This window comes from Typha latifolia, chromosome 5 (assembly GCF_019914945.1).
Source record: "Typha latifolia isolate L0001 chromosome 5, TyphaL0001v2, whole genome shotgun sequence".
NCBI lineage: Eukaryota > Viridiplantae > Streptophyta > Magnoliopsida > Poales > Typhaceae > Typha > Typha latifolia.
Genome location: NC_133090.1, coordinates 10,170,484 through 10,189,597, shown reverse-complemented (window position 1 = coordinate 10,189,597; position 19,114 = coordinate 10,170,484). Strand labels below are relative to the sequence as shown.

Here is a 19,114-nt window from a genome sequence, read left to right as displayed (position 1 = left end):
AGCTTTATTATAAAATTTCACTTAGACCATTTTATTTTATTTCAACATTTGACTCCCTCTATTATCTATTATCTCTACGGCGTTAATCATTTTATCTATAATTTTTCTCTAAAAATCAACTCTTAGATGCTTCTGCTTAAGTATTTCTGGAGAGTGTTTGTATATTATTTGCAAGTAAAAAAGTATTAACTCACAAATGAAGGGACCAAAGGTGGGGAAGAAACGTCGTCGCATCAGACTCATGAAGTGAAATTAAGAGATAATAATGTGGACTTAGACTAAAACAAACGACTCTAAAGAGAAAGAATCAAGACACAGATAAGGAGTCAATATGAGCAATATGGAGTAGGGGAGAAAGTTATTTGATATTTCCATATGATGCCGAGAGCTGATGTAAACTATTCCACCTGATTCCTTTGTCTAGGCGTGTTTATTGGGTTTGTAAGGTAGAAAAAGATGTGAAATATAATAATGACACGCTTACTCGATTCAGACTTAAAGGTAGGGCCCTCAAATGAATCTAACTCGGCTCAAGTTTGGCTTCATCAGGCTGGATCAAGATCAGTATCTAATGGGTAGATGAATTCAAATTTGACTTAATTCTAGCTATAATTGAGCTTTATGCGAAAGCTCGTACACAACTTACATTTTTTCTTTTCTTCTTTTTTTTCCTTTGAAAGAAGGTCCATAGATGGTTCATTAAGCATAGGGATTATAAATCCCATGGTAGATTAGTCCAATCGTTACATAATTTGTTGTGAAAAGCACAAAGGTATTGTTGATCCTGCTAGTGTGGAGAACCATGACAGAAGAGAACATAGAAATTAATCCACCTCATAGAATCTTGGATGATAGGAGAGATCTTTCAAAGAATATCATCTATTGTACTGTCATTCACAGCTAGCTTTAATGACAGTCACTGAAGATAGGGTTTGAAGAACCCTTGGGAAGGAGAGCCTGAAGTCTATAGTGGATTGTGTAGGCTTCTCATATAAGAGCACTCTCACAGTATTTTAGGAAAATTGCCTTGCAATAGTAAGTAGGTGAGTGAGATGCTCCACATGGCTTTGCAAAAAAGATACCTATACCACGCACGTCGTTGCCTTTTCGACCAGCAAAGAAGCACTGGCCATCAGGATTCAAGAGGAGAGATCACAACTGGGGTTCCTTCGTAAGCCAAGGGAACTAGCAAAATCAAACAGAACGATTAAAAGGGCCACCTCAAAAGGAGATGGTCAATGGTTTCATTAGCCTCGGCGTAGAGTGGGCAGAGTTCTCGTCGATTGCCTGGACCCTACAATGAAGAACATCTCGGACTAGCATAGCACCAACTAGGCATCTCCAAATAAAGGTTCATAAACTATGAGGGATGGGCTAGAAGATGAGGTGCTCTAGGCTTCTTCAACAAGGGAGGAGAAAACTTGGGTGAGGAGAAAGCTGAATTAGTGGAGAATGGTCGCGGCTATCTTTGGCGAAAATGATATCAGAGATCAGGTCCTCGTTCCAAGTTGAGTTAGTCGCATGAATAAAGTCTGAAACAGTCTTTACACCCTCTAGTAAAGGTAAGTTAATGAGGTGGCAATTGGAAACCCAAGTGTCTTGCTTGATAGAGATGAGAGATGAGGTCCCCCTTACCTACCTCCCAATGATAGTCTTCCTCAGCTCAGACCTTAAACTAAGAATAGATTTTCACGCCCATGAGCCACTACCGTTCATACTAACATGCCAAAATGAAGAGGCAATGAAGTGTTTGGCTTTAACAACACTAGACCACACATTGTTGCCAAGGTTAAGCAGTCTTCAAGCCAACTTTAGGACGAGATTTGCTGATAAGAGAGAATAATAGTTTAACCCCTAAGCCCTCCAGCTGCTAGAGGTATGCATCTAAGCTCTCGGGTCCTTAAATACATGTGCCTGCCATTTCGCCCGAACCCCAACCAAAGATCTCGAACTAGTGCATTGAGGTAGGAAAGGAGGGATCTTGGAAAGATGAAGGTGGCCATGAAGCAAACTGGATTGGAGCTTAGTACTACTTTGATAAGGATGAGCTTACCGACGTGCGACGTGCTTGGTTTTCTACTTGGCTAGCTTTTGATGTATTTTGTCAGCGACGAAGTTGAAAGCTTGCTTATTAGATTTATGTAAGAGGAGAGGGTTGGAGATACTTATCTTCACCAATGATGAGTTTTACTTAGATTGCTCCATATTTGGAGCCTTTGGGCTCCAAATATGGAGCCAAAAATAGAGCAAGAGCCCGGTGCACTCCAATGCACCGGGCTCCGTATATATTATTATATTAGCTATTTTAAATTGCTTAATAGATCATCTTAGCGTTATTATTTTTTATTAAAAAATATATAGTTAGAAAACTCTCATCGAGATCTTTAAAATAAGATTAATATTCAATAGTTTTAGAAGTAATTTTAAATTACTAATTTTTTAATCAAACGCATCGAAATTACATTACACGAAATAAACATCGAAATAAGCATTACATGTCATTAACTAAAAATATCAAAATTACATTACCTAAAATAAGTAGAAATTAACCAAATATAATAAAAGCAATAGATGTTTAATATTCTGATAAGTCATCTCCGTAGCCATCGGTTCCGGTTCCGTAGCTACCTTCTCTTTCTTGACTTTGTTCACCTTCTTGCGATGAACCTCCGACTTGAAAATGAAAATGAATATTGCTTATGGAAGAGGCACGGGAATGAAGGAATATAAATTTTAATGTAATTTTTATTTGATGTATTTTATTTTTAATGTATTTCATGTTTGATGTATTTCATATCTAATGTATTTTAATTTTTAATATTTACATTGGGGATAATTTTGAGTAATTATATTTTAGGATATATAATTTATTAGACTCATTTTTATAAATAATAAAAAAATTTAAATTTAAATTAACTCAAAAATAATTTAATATTAGACTCATTTTTATAAATAATAAAAAAATTAAAATTAAAATTAACTCAGAAATAATTTAATATTAGACTCATTTTAAAGGTCTTGATGAGACCTTTCCAATGGTATTATTTTTGTTAAAAAATGATTAGTAAAACTAATTATATATTCAGTTTAACTAACTAAATTATTTAACAAAGGATACAAATGGAATTAAAATTATTGAATATAACACTTATTGGGCAATTTTGGCATTTTCAAAAAGTTGATATGACAAATGGAGCCCGGCTCCATTTTCATGGTGGGGCTCCAAATTTAGAGCCCCACTATTCATGGCTCCAAATTTGGAGCCCCATTTAGAGCTCGGTTGGAGCTCCACCGTGCTCCAAATTTGGAGTTTTGGAGCCCGGTTGGAGATGCTCTTAGAGTGTAGAGAAGATCTTCAAGTAGTGTCAATGCCGTCACTGAACAAGATGCAATTTTTTTGCCATTTAGATCATGGCTCGAGAGTAAGCAGTAATAATTAATAACACAACTAAGGTGTGCAGCATATTTGGCTGAAGCCCTTCCAAATAACAAGAAGTCATTTACAAGCATTAGATCAGTTAAGAGTGATAGCACGCCTAGCTATTTTGATTCCCATTAGTCTTTTGTGATGTAGCTCTTTATCGAGGAAATGAAAGAGGAAGTTAGAACCCATGATAAAGAGATAGAGGGAGAGAGATCATCCCTACAACAAACCTCTTGAAAGAGAGAAGAGAGAAGAAGCCATCTCACGAAGAGAGGAAACTCATTGGACTAGCAAGGCAAGACACAAAGCCACTGGCCAGTCGGATCACGGTGAGACCAAGAGAAGGAAACACCGGAGGAAAAACTCAAATTAATTTAAGAATTGTAAATCAAACTTATATGGAGTTGGAAAAAGAAAGAGGGAAAAAGAGCTGCGCACAAGGAGAAGGAAAGAAAAAGAAAAGAAAAGAGAGGAGAGTGAGAGAGAGACAGAGAGATAAGAAGAAATAGAGATGGAAAGGGAGGAAAGGGGCACACGTGTCGGTCACGTGCGCGCCTTTTTTTTATGTTACATTGGTGCAAGTAGAGTTCCTCCTGAGGAGGTCATCATGCGGACTCATGAAAACATTTTCTTTTGAAATCTAAATATGGTTTGCATGGGTGTGGACTATAATTTTAAGATCTCTTTTTCAACAACCTTCATCTTAGTTCGAAGTTTACCGACATTAGCTTAGCCTAAACCAATATTTAACAAGTGAGTGAACATAGAGTAGTAGACGGAGAAAGGCTTTGATCATAAGAGCCGATCTATGTAGCTTTGCAAAAAAGGAAGAACAAAGCAATGGTGCCCACCAATTTTCAATATGGAAACGTCGGCATTCACAACAGTCCAAGAGAGAGGTGGTAAAAGGATGGTAGCAAAGAGGTGGAGAACATAGGAGTCGGCAAAGTGAGTACACCAAAAGTAGTTGGCGAGGCCTCCACAACCTAAGTCATGCAGCTCTAAGTCACTAATCCAATTGCAATATTTCTTTCTTTCTTTCTTTGTAGGAAGAGGGTTTCGGGGACCTTTGATTGTGCGACCTTTATGGTTAGTAGTGTTAGTGAGAGGTTGGGATATTCTTATTTGGTAGATAATAGTGGCATCAGATTGGGAGAAAGGGATGGAGATGATAGGCTGAATTGGAACGTGGAAAAGATCTACTATGGAATCAATATTTGCGTCCGACTTAGTTGTCACAATTGGGTTAGCGTCTGACAGTAGCGAGAGAGAAAGTGATTATGGCCTCTCCTGTTAGAGACTTGACATGAGGCGGTGTACACGTGGTTGTGAGGTCGATAGCACGCGCATTCATATTGCTTGGAATTAATATGAAGATATGTTGCAAATAGTTGGGCGACACGTCATGGGTACCATGCACCTTGATGGAAGGATATGTTTGGGCAGCTCGTTGTGGGCTTCCATTGAAAAAGGGAGGGACTTGTTAAAAATTGGCTCAAATTCAGCATGTTTCAGTAAAAATTCAGCATGTTTCAGCAATTCTGTGCCGCGCGTTCGAACGCGCCCTAAGAGCGTTCGAACGCGGGCTCAGACAGAGAGCAGTCTGTGAAGCAGGCGTTCGAACGGCCCCAGCCGCGTTCGAACGCGAGCCAACCCGAGAGCAGACTTTCTGCAGGCGTTCGAACGGCCTCAGCCGCGTTCGAACGCGAGCTAACCCGAGAGCAACTATTTCTGCAGGCGTTCGAACAGACCCCTCCCGCGTTCGAACGCCCCTTGAGTTTTGCTGGGTTTACATTGGGTGCGTTCGAACGCAACACTGAAAAACCCTCGACTATAAATACTAAAGGGGGCTTTTTTTAGGGCTAGTGGTTGGAAGAACATAAATGAGGGTTGAGCCACCATTGTATTGAGAGTGATTGGAGTTCTTAAACTCTTTGTAAGATAGGGATTTGCATAGTAAAGAAGATTGCTTCGCTCGTGGACGTAGGCACATCGCCGAACCACGTAAATCTTGTCTCTCTCTCTCACTTTTGTCTCCATTGTTGTCTTGCTTGGTGTTTGCATATATTAGGGTGTTTATCCGTGATTAGAAGTTGCTTAGGGCTTTTCTATCACCATTAACATCCTTATTGGGGGGTTTTTTCAAGCTTTGCATTGTGTTCTCTTTCACTATTCCCATTTGTGATATTTGGGGGTGAAGGTCTTGCTTTCTCTTCCTTCACCCATTTGGTAGATTTGCACAACAAATTGGTATCAGAGCCATTGGTTTCAAACCTAGGCTATTGGATTTGGGAATAGTGAGGATTTGAAGAAATTTTAGCAAAATGGGGGAATCATCCAAATCGGGCAAACTTATCTCAAATGCAAAGTTTGAAGTTGAGAAGTTTGACGGCACCAACAACTTTGGAATGTGGCAATGTGAAGTTATGGATGTGTTGTTCCAACAAGAATTAGACATCACCTTGGAGGAGAAGCCTGAAGATATGTCCGAAAAGGATTGGGAGAAGATGAACTGGCAAGCTTGTAGTTCCATTCGGCTTTGTTTAGCAAAGAACCAAAAGTATTTTGTGATGAGGGAAAATTTGGCAAAAGGCTTGTGGAAGAAACTGGAGGACAAATACATGACCAAGAGCATTAAGAACTTGCTTTATTTGAAGAAGAAGTTTTTCAGATTTCAATACAAGATGGGAACGCCGATGGTGGAGCATTTGAATGCCTTCAACAAGTTACTTGCAGACTTGCAAAACTTGGATGTTGAAATTTCAAATGAGGACAAGGCATTGGTATTATTGAATTCTTTGCCGGACACTTATGACCACCTCACTACTACCCTACTATATGGAAAGGATTCAATCCATTATGAAGATGTTTTAAATGCATTGATTAACAATGAGTACCGAAAATTGGACAAGCAAGCTACTCATGAGTCATCTTCAGATGCATTGATGGTGAGGGGTAGATCTGAAAACAGAAAATTTGGAAAGAGAGGCAAATCCTTCTCAAAGTCAAGAGGTGCATCCTCAGACAGGAAGTCAATTGCCAAAGACCAATGTTCTTATTGCCGCAATAAAGGGCATTGGAAGAAAGATTGTCCAGTTTTGAAAAATAAGGACAAGAAACCCCAAAAGGCAAATGTGGCACATTCGGATGATGAGGACTCGGAAAGCGCCTTGGTAAGCTCGGCTCTTGCATGTAGCACGGATGAATGGATTTTGGACTCTGATTGCACATACCATATGTGTCCAAACAGGAGTTGGTTTTCCACTTTTGAGAATATCTCCGGTGGAGTTGTGTTTATGGGCAATGATAGCCCTTGTAGAGCTGAAGGCATTGGCCCTATTCGTCTGAAGCTCCAAGATGGGTCCGTCAAAGAGCTAACGGAAGTTCGGTACATACCGGATTTGAAGAAGAACCTCATCTCCCTTGGGGTTTTAGAATCAAAGGGCTTCACTGTTACTTTAAAGGGTGGAGCATTGAAGGTGACTTTGAGGGCATTAGTGGTGATGAAGGGCATAAGAAGAAGCAATTTGTACTTCTTACAAGGCTCTACGGATTTGGGAAGAGTTGCGGCCGCCTCAAGTAACACTGTTAGTGAGGCTGACTCTTCCAGACTATGGCACATGAGGTTGGGGCACCCAGGACAGAAAACTTTGCAAAGTCTATTAAGTCATGGTTTGCTAAAGGGTGTAAAGAGCCTCAAGTTGGAATTTTGCAAACACTGTGTTTTAGGCAAACAAACTAGAGTTAAATTTGCTACTGCGGTACACCGGACCAAGGGGATCTTGGATTACATTCACACAGATGTTTGGGGGCCTACCCGGAAGGCCTCATTGGGAGGAAAGCACTGGTTCGTCACTTTTGTAGATGACTATTCTAGAAGGTCTTGGGTGTACACCATGCACCATAAGAACCAAGTGCTTGAAATTTTTTAGAATTGGAAGAAGATGATTGAGAATCAGACCGTCAAGAAGATCAAGAAGCTCATATCAGATAACGGTGGAGAGTACACTTCCGATCCATTCATGAGGTTATGCAAAGAAGAAGGGATTGAAAGGCATTTCATCGTTAGAGAGACACCTCAGCAAAATGGCGTGGCAGAACGTCTAAACCGGACCTTATTGGAGAAGGTTCGGTGTATGTTGTCCAATGCTGGATTGGGCAAGAAGTTTTGGGCTGAGGCAGTCAACTATGCATGTCATCTCATCAACCGGCTACCTTCATCTGCAAATAATGGGAAGAGCCCATTAGAGGTATGGTCTGGCAAACCCGTTTCAGATTATGATTCCTTACATATCTTTGGTTGTCCTACATACTATTATGTCAGGGAAAGCAAGTTGGATCCTAGAGCCAAGAAGGGCATCTTCTTGGGCTTTAGCACTAGAGTGAAAGGATTTCGGGTTTGGAGGCCAGAAGTGAGGAAATTGGTAATCAGCAGGGATATTATATTTGATGAATCATCCATGCTGAAACAAAGTCAAGCATCAAATAGCCTAGTTGATGACAGTGCTGAAGATGTTCCACAGCAGGTGGAGTTTGAGGCAGATTCAAGTTCACCACAAGACACACCTTCAAAAGGGGAAAATGAAGAGGAAGATTCAAATTTGTAAGAGGATGACAGTGTGGAGCCAGAAACTGATGATCAAGACTCCATAGCAGTTAGAAGGCAAAGAAGAGAAATCAGAAAACCGGCACGCTATTCTGATATGTTGGCCTATGCTCTTCCGGTAATTGATGAAGACTTTCCCGCTTCCTTCAAAGAAGCTATGAAGAACACCGAAAGAGCAAATTGGAAAGGGGCGATGGATGATGAAATGAAGGCCCTTAAAAAAAATAAAACTTGGGATTTGGTGGAGCTCCCTGAGGGGAAGAAGGCTATTGGGTGCAAGTGGATATATGCCAAGAAGGATGATCCTCAATCAAAAGGCGGAGTTAGATTCAAGGCTAGATTGGTAGCAAAAGGGTATGCTCAAAAGGAGAGGATTGACTATAATGAAGTGTTTTCTCCGGTGGTGAAACACTCCTCTATTCGAATTTTGCTAGCCTTAGTAGCTCAGTTTGATCTTGAGCTAGCCCAGATGGATGTGAATACCACTTTTTTGCATGGTGATTTGGAGGAGGACATTTATATGACACAGCCAGAAGGATTCAAAATCAGTGGAAAAGAAGACTTGGTTTGCAAATTGCAGAAATCCTTGTATGGCTTGAAGCAGTCTCCTAGGCAGTGGTATAAACGGTTTGATCAGTTTATACGGAGGCACAAGTACAAGCGAAGTCACTATGATCATTGCGTGTACTTTAGGAAGCTTCAAGATGGATCCTTTATCTATTTGCTCTTATATGTTGATGATATGTTGATAGCATCTAAGAGCAAGGTGGAGATTGATAAATTGAAGCTCTAATTGAATAAGGAGTTTGAAATGAAGGATCTAGGAAAAGCAAAAAAAATACTTGGCATGGAGATTAGGAGAGACAGAAAATTGGGGACAGTATGCTTAACTCAGGAGCAGTATTTGAAGAAGGTATTGCAGCGGTTTGGAGTTTATAGCAAAACAAAATCAGTGAGTACACCGTTGGCACCTCATTTTAGGCTAAGTGCAGCTATGTCACCCGTTTCAGATGTCAAGAGAGAGTCTATGTCCAAGGTACCATATGCAAGTGCCGTTGGAAGCTTAATGCTATGGTGTGCACTAGGCCGGATATTTCACAAGCTATTAGCATTGTTAGTAGATATATGCATGCTCCAGGAAAAGGACATTAGTAGGTTGTGAAATGGATTCTGAGATATATTCATGGTACTGTGGGTGTTGGACTAAAATTTGTGAAAGATGATAGACTTGGTCTACATCTTACTAGATATGTGGATTCGGACTATGCAGGTGATCTGGATAAGCGTAGATCCACTACGGGATATATTTTCACACTTGCTAGAGGGCCGGTGAGTTGGAGGTCTACCTTACAGTCGACTGTTGCATTATCTACCACAGAGGCCGAGTATATGACAAAGGACGAGGCGGTAAAGGAGGCTATTTGGTTGCTTGGTCTGACGGATGACTTGGGTGTATACCAGGAGAAGGTGGAGGTACATTGTGATAGCCAAAGTGCAATTTGTTTGGCTAAGAATCAAGTTCATCACACAAGGACAAAGCATATTGATGTCTGTTTCCATTTTGTGAGAGAAATTTTGAAGGAAAAGGATATTTCACTTTGCAAGATTGGAACTGCTGATAATCCGGCTGATATATTGACAAAAGTAGTGACCAAAATCAAATTCCAACATTGTTTGGATTTGATTAATGCCACTCACTATTGACCAAATTGGTTTGGCGTCTTAAGACGCAAATTTGCAGGCGAAGTATTTTTTGGATGATTAAGTCACTTTGGAATGGTGGAGAGTGATTTGCTGAAGTTTTGAGTTCTTCGCCAAGGTGGAGAATTGTTAAAAATTGGCTCAAATTCAGTTTCAAAAAAATTCAAAGATGTTTCAAAGATTTCGTGCCGCGCGTTCGAACGCGCCCTGAGGGCGTTCGAATGCGGGCTCAAACAGAGAGCAGCCTGTGAAGCAGGCGTTCGAACGGCCCCAGCCGCGTTCGAACGCGAGCCAACCCGAGAGCAGACTTTCTGCAGGCGTTCGAACGCCCCAACCGCGTTCGAACGCGAGCCAACCCGAGAGCAGCTGTTTCTGTAGGCATTCGAACGGACCCCTCCCGCGTTCGAACGCCCCTTGAGTTTTGCTGGGTTTACATTGGGTGAGTTCGAACGCGCCCCGAGGGCGTTCGAACGCAACACTGAAAAACCCTTGACTATAAATACTAAATGGGGTTTTTTTTAGGGCTAGTGGTTGGAAGAACATAATGAGGGTTGAGCCACCATTGTATTGAGAGTGATTGGAGTTCGTAAACTCTTTGTAAGATAGGGATTTGCATAGTAAAGAAGATTGCTCCGCCCGTGGACGTAGGCACATCGCCGAACCACGTAAATCTTGTCTCTCTCTCTCTCACTTTTGTCTCCATTGTTGTCTTGCTTGGTGTTTGCATATATTAGGGTGTTAATCCGTGATTAGAAGTTGCTTAGGGCTTTTCTATCACCATTAACATTCTTATTGGGGGTTTTTTTCAAGCTTTGCATTGTGTTCTCTTTCACTATTCCCATTTGTGATATTTGAGGGTGAAGGTCTTACTTTCTCTTCCTTCACCCATTTGGTAGATTTGCACAATATGACCTTCATTGTCTTCCAAAGAACTTATATGCAAATAGTCGATGTATTCATGGCTGAGACATTTACTGAAAGAGCAGAAGCAAGAAAGGTGCTCAAACTTGACCTAGACTTTAGCTTGGGATCCATTGCAAGAAAGGTGCTCAAACTTCCAAAAAATCTTTATCAAAGGGCTCTCCTAAGCCCTTGTCATCGGAGTTTTTGAAAGAGGTGAGAGAGATGCTCATGACCACATCTCAGGACTCTTTAGGGCTTTCCAAGCTCCAAGCTTTGGTTAGAGCGGATTTAAAACTAGAGGAGTTGAAAGACTTGTATGAAATAAGCTTGCCCACAAGACAAAAGGAAAAGTTTTTTATTAGGAACTATGTTGTCATTAATAAGAAGAATGTTTTCCTCCATAGAATTGTCATTGAGAAATTCAAAGAATTTTCACAGTAGCTCGAGGGAGAAAATAGAGAAGGCAGAAGAAAAACTCTTCAAGGAGAGGAGACCTAAGTCACTAGTCGATCGGGATAAAATTAATTGTTTGATTTAGTGTCCTTTGTAGGATTCAAGAAATCTAATGTTAACTTTAAAAGTTTGGTTTTGGGCAGTTTGCTTCTATATATTTGAGGAAACTATATCCATACACCTCGTTTGGTTTTGACAATTTTTATTTTATAATACCATAATATAGCCTGAAATTTATTTTAATTTTAGAAACACCGTAATATAGAAGTGCCTAAGTCAAGCTCATATACAGCATCTAAGGCCGTATGCAATATCTAAAAGTGCACTTAAATTATGTAGTCTCACATTTATAAATCGGAAGCAGCATCTAAATATACACGAAAGGAAAGGACATGGCTCGACGGCACAAGTCCATAACGGTACTCCTGTTTTAATGAGATGTACGCAGGTTGATCCTTAAGTCGATCATCCCACAATAATCCACCCAATTCTTTGTTGGTAAGGCCTACAAAGTTAGATCAAGCTTAATAAATGGTTTATTTATTACACCGGGCTAAGACTCCCGACTGGATTACATTCTCGTTGACTTCCATGTAAAGTCCTCCAGGGAAACTAAAACAGTGTTAATGTATAACGTTTTCAGCTTGTACTACTGAACAGCTCAAAGATTTCTCGACAATATTGTATCGTTCCTTCCGAATAATGCAGCAGCTGATGAATGGATAGAGATACTACTCTTTCTCGGCAGGCTTCTGTATTGCTTAGATCATATTGACCACGTAATAATAACTATTTTACTGCTTAAGTAAAAAAACAAACCATACTTCCATAATAGTAGCTTAGTCAAGGAGGGAAATATAAACTACCAGACCCAACCATTAAGGTGATCAAAAGACAACTTTGTAGGACCAAAGGAAGTTCCATTTGTTCATTGGACGAGAAATTTGAAGGCGTTAAGATTTGGATCAATATTCATCAGATGCCCTAACCCATGGCATACTTCTGGGTCCAGGAACGAGCAGTGGACTCATACTTGGCTCCGTCGGTCTTGTACATGTGAGCAATCTCTGGCACCAGTGGGTCATCAGGGTTGGGATCCGTAAGCAGTGAACAAATTGATAGAAGCACCTGGAACAGGAATCATGGACCTCAGTTTCACATAACAAGTTGATACTACTGGAAGCACTAAAGTTTTGATGTATCTAGAAGAAAAAGGCTCTGAATTATTGACTAACATCAAGCTCAGTGTTCTCGATAAGTGTTTCAACACACTAACAATAATAAGAAGAATGATGATGATGATGATGATGATGATGATCATAATAATAAGATGATGATGATCATAATAATAATAATAATAATAATAAACTGATAGATAAAATATTAGAATCTAAAAGAGAACTAGTCAAAAAATATTGAGGAAGGAAAAGCATTCTAGAAAGACATTCATAAGCATAAAAAAAATTATCTAAAAAAATCTTCCAATAAACAAGAATTGTGTAATACTTAGAATTACCTTCGATATAGTCAGAGCAGGGCTCCACTGCTCCTTGAGTATGTCAAGGCAAATGCTACCATTGCTGTTGATATTTGGATGAAAAACCTTTGTGCGAAAGGAGACCTAAATTGACCAACAAAAAATTTTCCGTTTATGATCCACATAATACGCATCCCAGGAAAAAACAATATATATTGAGACCATGTATTGCCTTAAAAGGACACTACTTTTAATATTTTAGGATGCACATGTTTCCAGACTGCAAAAGCATCTCCCATACAAGGTAAACAGAGTTACCCCCCACTTATCTAATAGCCAACTTAAGAGTTCATCAGTCCAGTTCAATGATTAGCATAAAATCTGATGATTGCTACAATAATGATTGTTAAATCAGCAGTCACAAAACTTAAACAAAGGTCAGGAACTGACTGGTTGATTCTTCAAACATCACATTACTAGATCGATGCACATGTAAACTGTTATACTAGTCAGACAAACTGAGTGAGTTACCTTTGGTGGCTTGAAAGGATAGTCTGGTGGGAAATGAATGGTGACCAAAAATATTCCACCAGCAAAAGGGCTGTCCGCAGGTCCCATAATAGTTGCTTGCCAATGGAACATATCCTCCCCCACAGGGCCTACCACCAAATAGGGAATTGAAATCATGAGAAGCCACAGAAGCATTTACAAACAACAGTAAGGAGCATAACGTATCAAGAATGTCGCTATTTGAGAATTATAACAAGTCTATATGGCCCGAATTTTAGACAGTGTCAGGCTTTAAACTTATAGCTTTCATATTACAAAGTTGAACTCAGAAAAAAAAATTAGTATAGTTGCCAGTGGATATAAGCAGGCTTTCCTTGTTTGGTTTATTTGGTAAAATTGGCTTTTATCTCTCCTACTATATGGAAAGTTTGCTGACAAGTTATGTGACAACCAATGTAGCACAGACATGGAAACAATACGGACACGACGATACGACAAATTTTCAAAAAATAGGACCCAGACAGAGAATTGGACAAAACAAATAAATAAATAAATAAATAAATAAAATACATATAATTATTGATAGATCTAAAGTAAAACTTTGTAATCTAATAGTATAAAATGCACATATATCAAGTTATAAAAACTAAGAAATATCATTCAAAGAACTAAGAAATGTACATTAAGCTATAAGAGCTAAAAAGTACATTGAGTCTCTACCTTACCAAAACCTACACCTCCAATTGAGCTATTGGAAAATGCCACTTGCACAAATTTTGACAAAAGAATTTATTTGGGCATCAAATTTCTAATTCTCAACTCGGCCATATCAACCCTTTTTGTTTCCATAATATGTTCACTACTCACTTTTGAACAACCTATAATTTCATACACTTATTTTTCAGCAAATAAACATTTACTCTATAATATGATCATTTGTAGACTTATTGATAATAGTTGCATCTAAAATTATGAGTGTCTCCACATTCGCCCAATTTCCACAAATAAGCATTATTATCCAAGAAGATGCAGTATTTTGACTAGTCTCTGTATTTTCATATTCATTTTTCTTCCACCGTAATAAAACTACATCAATAGAGAAATATGTTTTAGAATATTAACAATCTAATAGACCAAAGAGGCTATAATATAATTTAACAGAGGAAAAATAAAAGAGAGCAAAGAGGTATGCTTGCGGTATCACATATACAAATGCTCAGTAGAGGTAAGCTTGCGGTATCACATATACAAATGCTCAGTAGATACAAAGCTTGCCTTTTAGGAACAGGAGTATAAATAAACTTGCACATATACAACTAATTTTATATGCTTCTATGAAATGACGAATATACACAAATATACTTTTTGCAGATAATATGGGCAAAGTTCTACTCAATTCTTCCTATCTATAGTTCATGTGTAATCCACTATTAACTATAAGAGACCAAATACATATTTGAATTGCCTACTCAATTCATTGCAGGAATACTGAATAAAATATGCACAATCAGATTATATTTGCTTGATCATCTCTTCTCTTTTCCTAATTTTTATACTTTAATTATATTTACAAGTTGTAAATAAGAGGCTTAAATGGCCAGGCAAGTTCAAAAGTCTGCCAAACAAGGTAAAAACCAAAGTCCCTATCTTAGAGAATTACAATCTTAGCAAGTTCCAACATATGGCCCTATTAACAAACATACAACCAGCAGATCTGATTATCTCACCAACATGCAACAAAAATATCACCAGAAAAAATATCAAGCCTCTGAAACAACATATACAAGAAAAAAAAAAACAAAAAAAAAACTGGAAGGAAGGTTGCAGGTATTAGCTATATGTACAATTTCTACAGTGTGAAATATTTGATAGTAAATAAGAAATTACACTTCTACCATGTTTCCAATTTCAAAACAAGTTTATGACACGCATAAAATTCAAACTATTTGTTGGAGAAAATGTTTCCAAAACTAAACCAGTTTCAACACCTTAAGCACTTGGAATTCTGATTCAAATGAGTGGGGGATAAGATTTTGAGTCAATTGTTTTCTCAACATTATTCAAAACTCCACTGAAATAGCAGGCCCTAGAAGGCTAGAACCATATTGTGACTGATCTGTAGCACTCTGAAGGAAAAAGAAAAGGTTTCTAACTTTCTTCTGGTTATTACAAGTTACTTCAAAAGAAACGAAAAACCAAGGACATATTTGCAAATAGAGAAATGCAGGATTTGAGGCAGAAATTTTCTGAAATACAGAATGCTACATGCAACTCCAAAACACCTTGCCCTGAAATCGCAATAGTACAAGGAATGGAGGATGTTCGAGCTGGGTTGCAGTCGATTTAGATCGAGGGTGGCCTAGGAGGAGAGGTTGCTGCTGAAGTGGGCATAGCCACACAGGAAAGGCCAACAGTGAAGAGTGAGAATGGTAGAATAGAGGATGGAAATAAAGAACTTCTAAGGATTATCATTTCTTGCTTAGTGATGGAGGCAGCGGATGAAGAGGGATTGAGGGAAAGAGATGGATATGGATATTGTTAGGGCGGGCATAGTGTTAAACTGTTAATGAGTCAGATTGAGATAGGATGCGGTAGACAAGAAATCAGGTTACTAACTTACCAACTGTTATAAATATTGTGCAGGTCAACAGATACACAATACTTACATCCAACAAATATTCATATAACCATTTTCGGATCTGAATTCGAACATTTTCTATAACTATTATTTGTATCCAAATCTGAATTCGAGACGCTTCGCAAATTTTCATACGTACCAAGACCAATCTAGATAAGAAAGCAGGTTTGGTCGGATTTTATCCAACTGATTTTCAATGTTAAACATACAACAACTCATCATATGTTTTTTTTTTCCCTTTTGGCAGTGAGTTGCTAGGTTTAGATTTAAAATAAGATCTTGAAATTAGCAATGATCTCACTTAAAGATCCATGAGACATGGAAAGTGCAATCAACTAAAATTTCTCTTTTTTTTTATTTATTTAGGAGAACAAATCCACATCAAATGAGTGAATAAGGTACCATGAAATAAGGCATATACCTTGCATTGCTTTCGAAAAGAAATAAAATAAAACTTCAGAAAAAAAATCTCAAAAGAGTAGGCAACTTAGAAATGCGCTGGGCATAGTTCAGAACTTTGCTTTAGCACACAACATAACAACAATATACATGATTGCATGTAGAAACAACATCACACATATATAAGATACCTCATCACATTTAAATATGGCCCTTGAGTATATGCATTAGCGTCATCTAGAATGGCAAGAATACAGGCACATACCTAATATCTAGTATAAGGAACATATGCCAAACCACTAAATTCTATGAAGCTGGACATAATTGCAAAATCTAATTTCAAAAATAAACAACTTTAACCTCGTATATGTGCCCTAAAAAAATGAGGTAAATCAGATGGGACTTCAATAATGGCTCATCCCACAAACAAAATCGAAAAGCAGTAGTGAAATGATTGATCTCAGCAGTTAACCTAATTAAATTGCTCAACCAGCACAACACAACAGGTTGTGCAGCCATTATAAGTGAAACAAACTAACAATTAGAAAAGAAAGCCACCTAATAAGCAACCAATGAATGCAACATCAAGTCTTCCTCACCAAATTCATAAATAAGAGATCAATTAAAGGTCAATAATTACGACCATGAAATTTAAATATGATGTCGTATGACTAGTCTTTAATAATTGAATGAATCATTGCACCCACTTGTCACTTCACACAGTGAGAGATATTTCTGTAATTAGACTCAGTACATTAGGAAGTACTCAAGTTAGTTGATTAGTGGAACAGAAAGGATCAGGTCGTTATCAGAAATTTGTCAGTACATCATTAGCATAGAAGTTAGACATTGAAACCTGTAGCCAAATCAATCAACAACCTAACTCAGTGGCAGAGCATGTCTTCAATAATTGCACCAGGCACCAAATGGGAAACTGACAACATGGATAGTCCAATTTACTTAGCACAGCATCTATCAATGAGGTAAAAAACTAGAAACCTAACTACCCTTCAACTAATTTAAAAAAACTACAAAAGGCAGATACATCTATCGACCAAAGAATTTAAGGCTATATTATATCCACAAAAAGTTGTCCTTTTAGAATATTAAAAGCACAAATCAAATATGCCCATGTCAATATATAAAGAATACTTTGTTTAATATATTTAAAGGCACTAAGGTTCGTTCAAGATTTGCTTGCAATTAATTTCAAGCCTAAGCTAAAGGATAAAGCTTGGATTGATTAATTCAAGCCTATTTTAAATCAAAATTGAATCAGGTTCAAACAAAAGCTTGAATTGGATCAAGCCCGAACCAAGCTTGAATTAAATCTTGAGTGGCCTACATTTTCTAAAACCAAATCAAACATGTAATCAAATTAAATCTTATATATTATATATAGTTATATATTATTTATTATTATTATTTATATATAAAACAAGCCTTATCGAGCCGGCTTGTGCTCAAGCTCAGCTTTAAATTAAATTCATGCCCGACTCAATTGATCATGCTTGGATCGTTTCAAACATGAAGAATTTAATAAAAGCCATGCATGATGTGAAAAAGAGAAACCCACGATATGGTAGGGAATTCTATGCCTCGGAAGGTCCAAAAAAATCTTGAATCAACATACTAAGAATTACTCCCTTTCTGGATTATGTTCATGCATCTAAGAAAAAGAAAAACTCATCCAAAAAAAAAAAAAAGCAAACTGCCTTCACCCACTCATAACAGGAGTAGATTATTACGAGATGTGCCGAGATATAGAATCTCGGCTAACCGAGACCTGAAATGTCACTTCAACCAATCACACAGCATACAAAAAAGAAAGACGAAGGAAAATATAAAAAAGAAAACTACTTCGAAAAATCATCAAGGCTCCCAACAAATGAAGGTTGCATCCTGCCTTCGAAGTGGTAAAAAATAAATTCACAACACGCATCAGAATAGAACATACCAGCGCTGCATGACGTCGGAGGATCCTTTTGCAATTCCTTCAACTCCTTCAAAATCCTCTTCGACGCCATCGCCAACTACGCAAACCCCGAAACCCTAACAGACGCACTACAAACACACACATCGTTGTTCCAATCATCAAAACTATTCAGCAATCAATCGTATTCCACTCGACGCATAAAAAACAAAGAAAACCCTAATACAGAAGCATCGTCGCATCAAAACCCTAGAATCGCAAAAGAAACAACGGAGAAAAGGCGAGAAATCAACCGAATCGAAGAATACAAAACAAAGAATCGCACGACCGATCGGAGGGAGAGACGCACGCGCACAGGCGATCGAGAAGAAGGGGGCCTGTGAAGCTACAGCTCCGCTCTACCGTCCGCCTATCTCAAAGTACGCGCTCGAGCTTCGATAAAATAAATCTCGAGAGATAGAGAGGCAAAAGCCAACAGGGGGCGATGAGGTGATCTCAGCCGTCGGAGGGACCGATCAATGGGAAAATTGCGTCAGGGTCACGCGCGGCGCTGGAGCCAAGCAGCGCGTTACACGTCCAAAGTTTGAGGTGACTGTAATGGGAAAGATGCGCCGCGTTGAATTGATGATGCTTCCTTTTTCTTTTTTTCTTTTTTCTTTTTTCTTTTTTTCTTTTCGAGCGATGAAATTAAAAAATAAAGAATTATTAGGAAACACCCCTTGTTTTAACTTAATTATCGCTAATACCCTACCATATTTATTATTTTGAATAAAAAATAAAAAAAATTATATATCTAAAAAAATTTTATTTAATTTACTATATTAGATTAGCCGATACGCAATTAAAATAGGGAAAGTTATGGAAAGCTAGTAAAAAGAGTGTAAACGAAATTAGTTTTATTAACACTGCCCTGTTTTGAGTAAAATCACATGTCAATAAATTAAAACAAACTTAAGTTTATTTAGTCAGGATTATTTGCATCAAAATTTTAATTGGTTTTTAGTTTCCTTTGCAAACTTAATATTTTTCCTTTTCTATCTTCCAAATTTACTTTTCAGACATTAAATGCT

At 38.2% G+C, this 19,114-nt stretch overlaps 1 protein-coding gene across 3 annotated transcripts; it reads right to left on the bottom strand.

The window, feature by feature from the left end:
* Positions 1-11,600: 11,600 nt before the first annotated feature.
* Positions 11,601-18,640, bottom strand: LOC140788928 (ubiquitin-conjugating enzyme E2 28-like). 3 transcript variants are annotated; one of them, XM_073138466.1, is made up of 5 exons: positions 18,394-18,640; positions 18,069-18,175; positions 13,096-13,223; positions 12,604-12,708; positions 11,601-12,215 (listed from the first exon to the last, which is right to left on the bottom strand). In XM_073138466.1, exons 2-5 carry the CDS (start codon positions 18,136-18,138, stop codon positions 12,072-12,074), a joined length of 447 nt encoding a protein of 148 aa, XP_072994567.1. In that variant the 5' UTR covers positions 18,139-18,175; positions 18,394-18,640; the 3' UTR covers positions 11,601-12,071. The 3 variants fall into 3 exon arrangements, with proteins under 3 accessions (XP_072994567.1, XP_072994570.1, XP_072994569.1); XM_073138469.1 differs by having other exon boundaries at positions 18,370-18,530; XM_073138468.1 differs by having other exon boundaries at positions 18,338-18,510.
* Between the last annotated feature and the right edge of the window lie 474 nt (positions 18,641-19,114).

Excerpts from the sequence above, each read along its gene's own strand:
- LOC140788928 (XM_073138466.1), bottom strand. The coding sequence starts at position 18,138 with ATGGCGTCGAAGAGGATTTTGAAGGAGTTGAAGGAATTGCAAAAGGAT. Across the intron at positions 13,224-18,068 it reads TCCGACGTCATGCAGCGCTG|GCCCTGTGGGGGAGGATATG; the intron begins GTATGTTCTATT and ends ATTTGGTGGTAG. Across the intron at positions 12,216-12,603 it reads CTGCTCTGACTATATCGAAG|GTGCTTCTATCAATTTGTTC; the intron begins GTAATTCTAAGT and ends TTCCTGTTCCAG.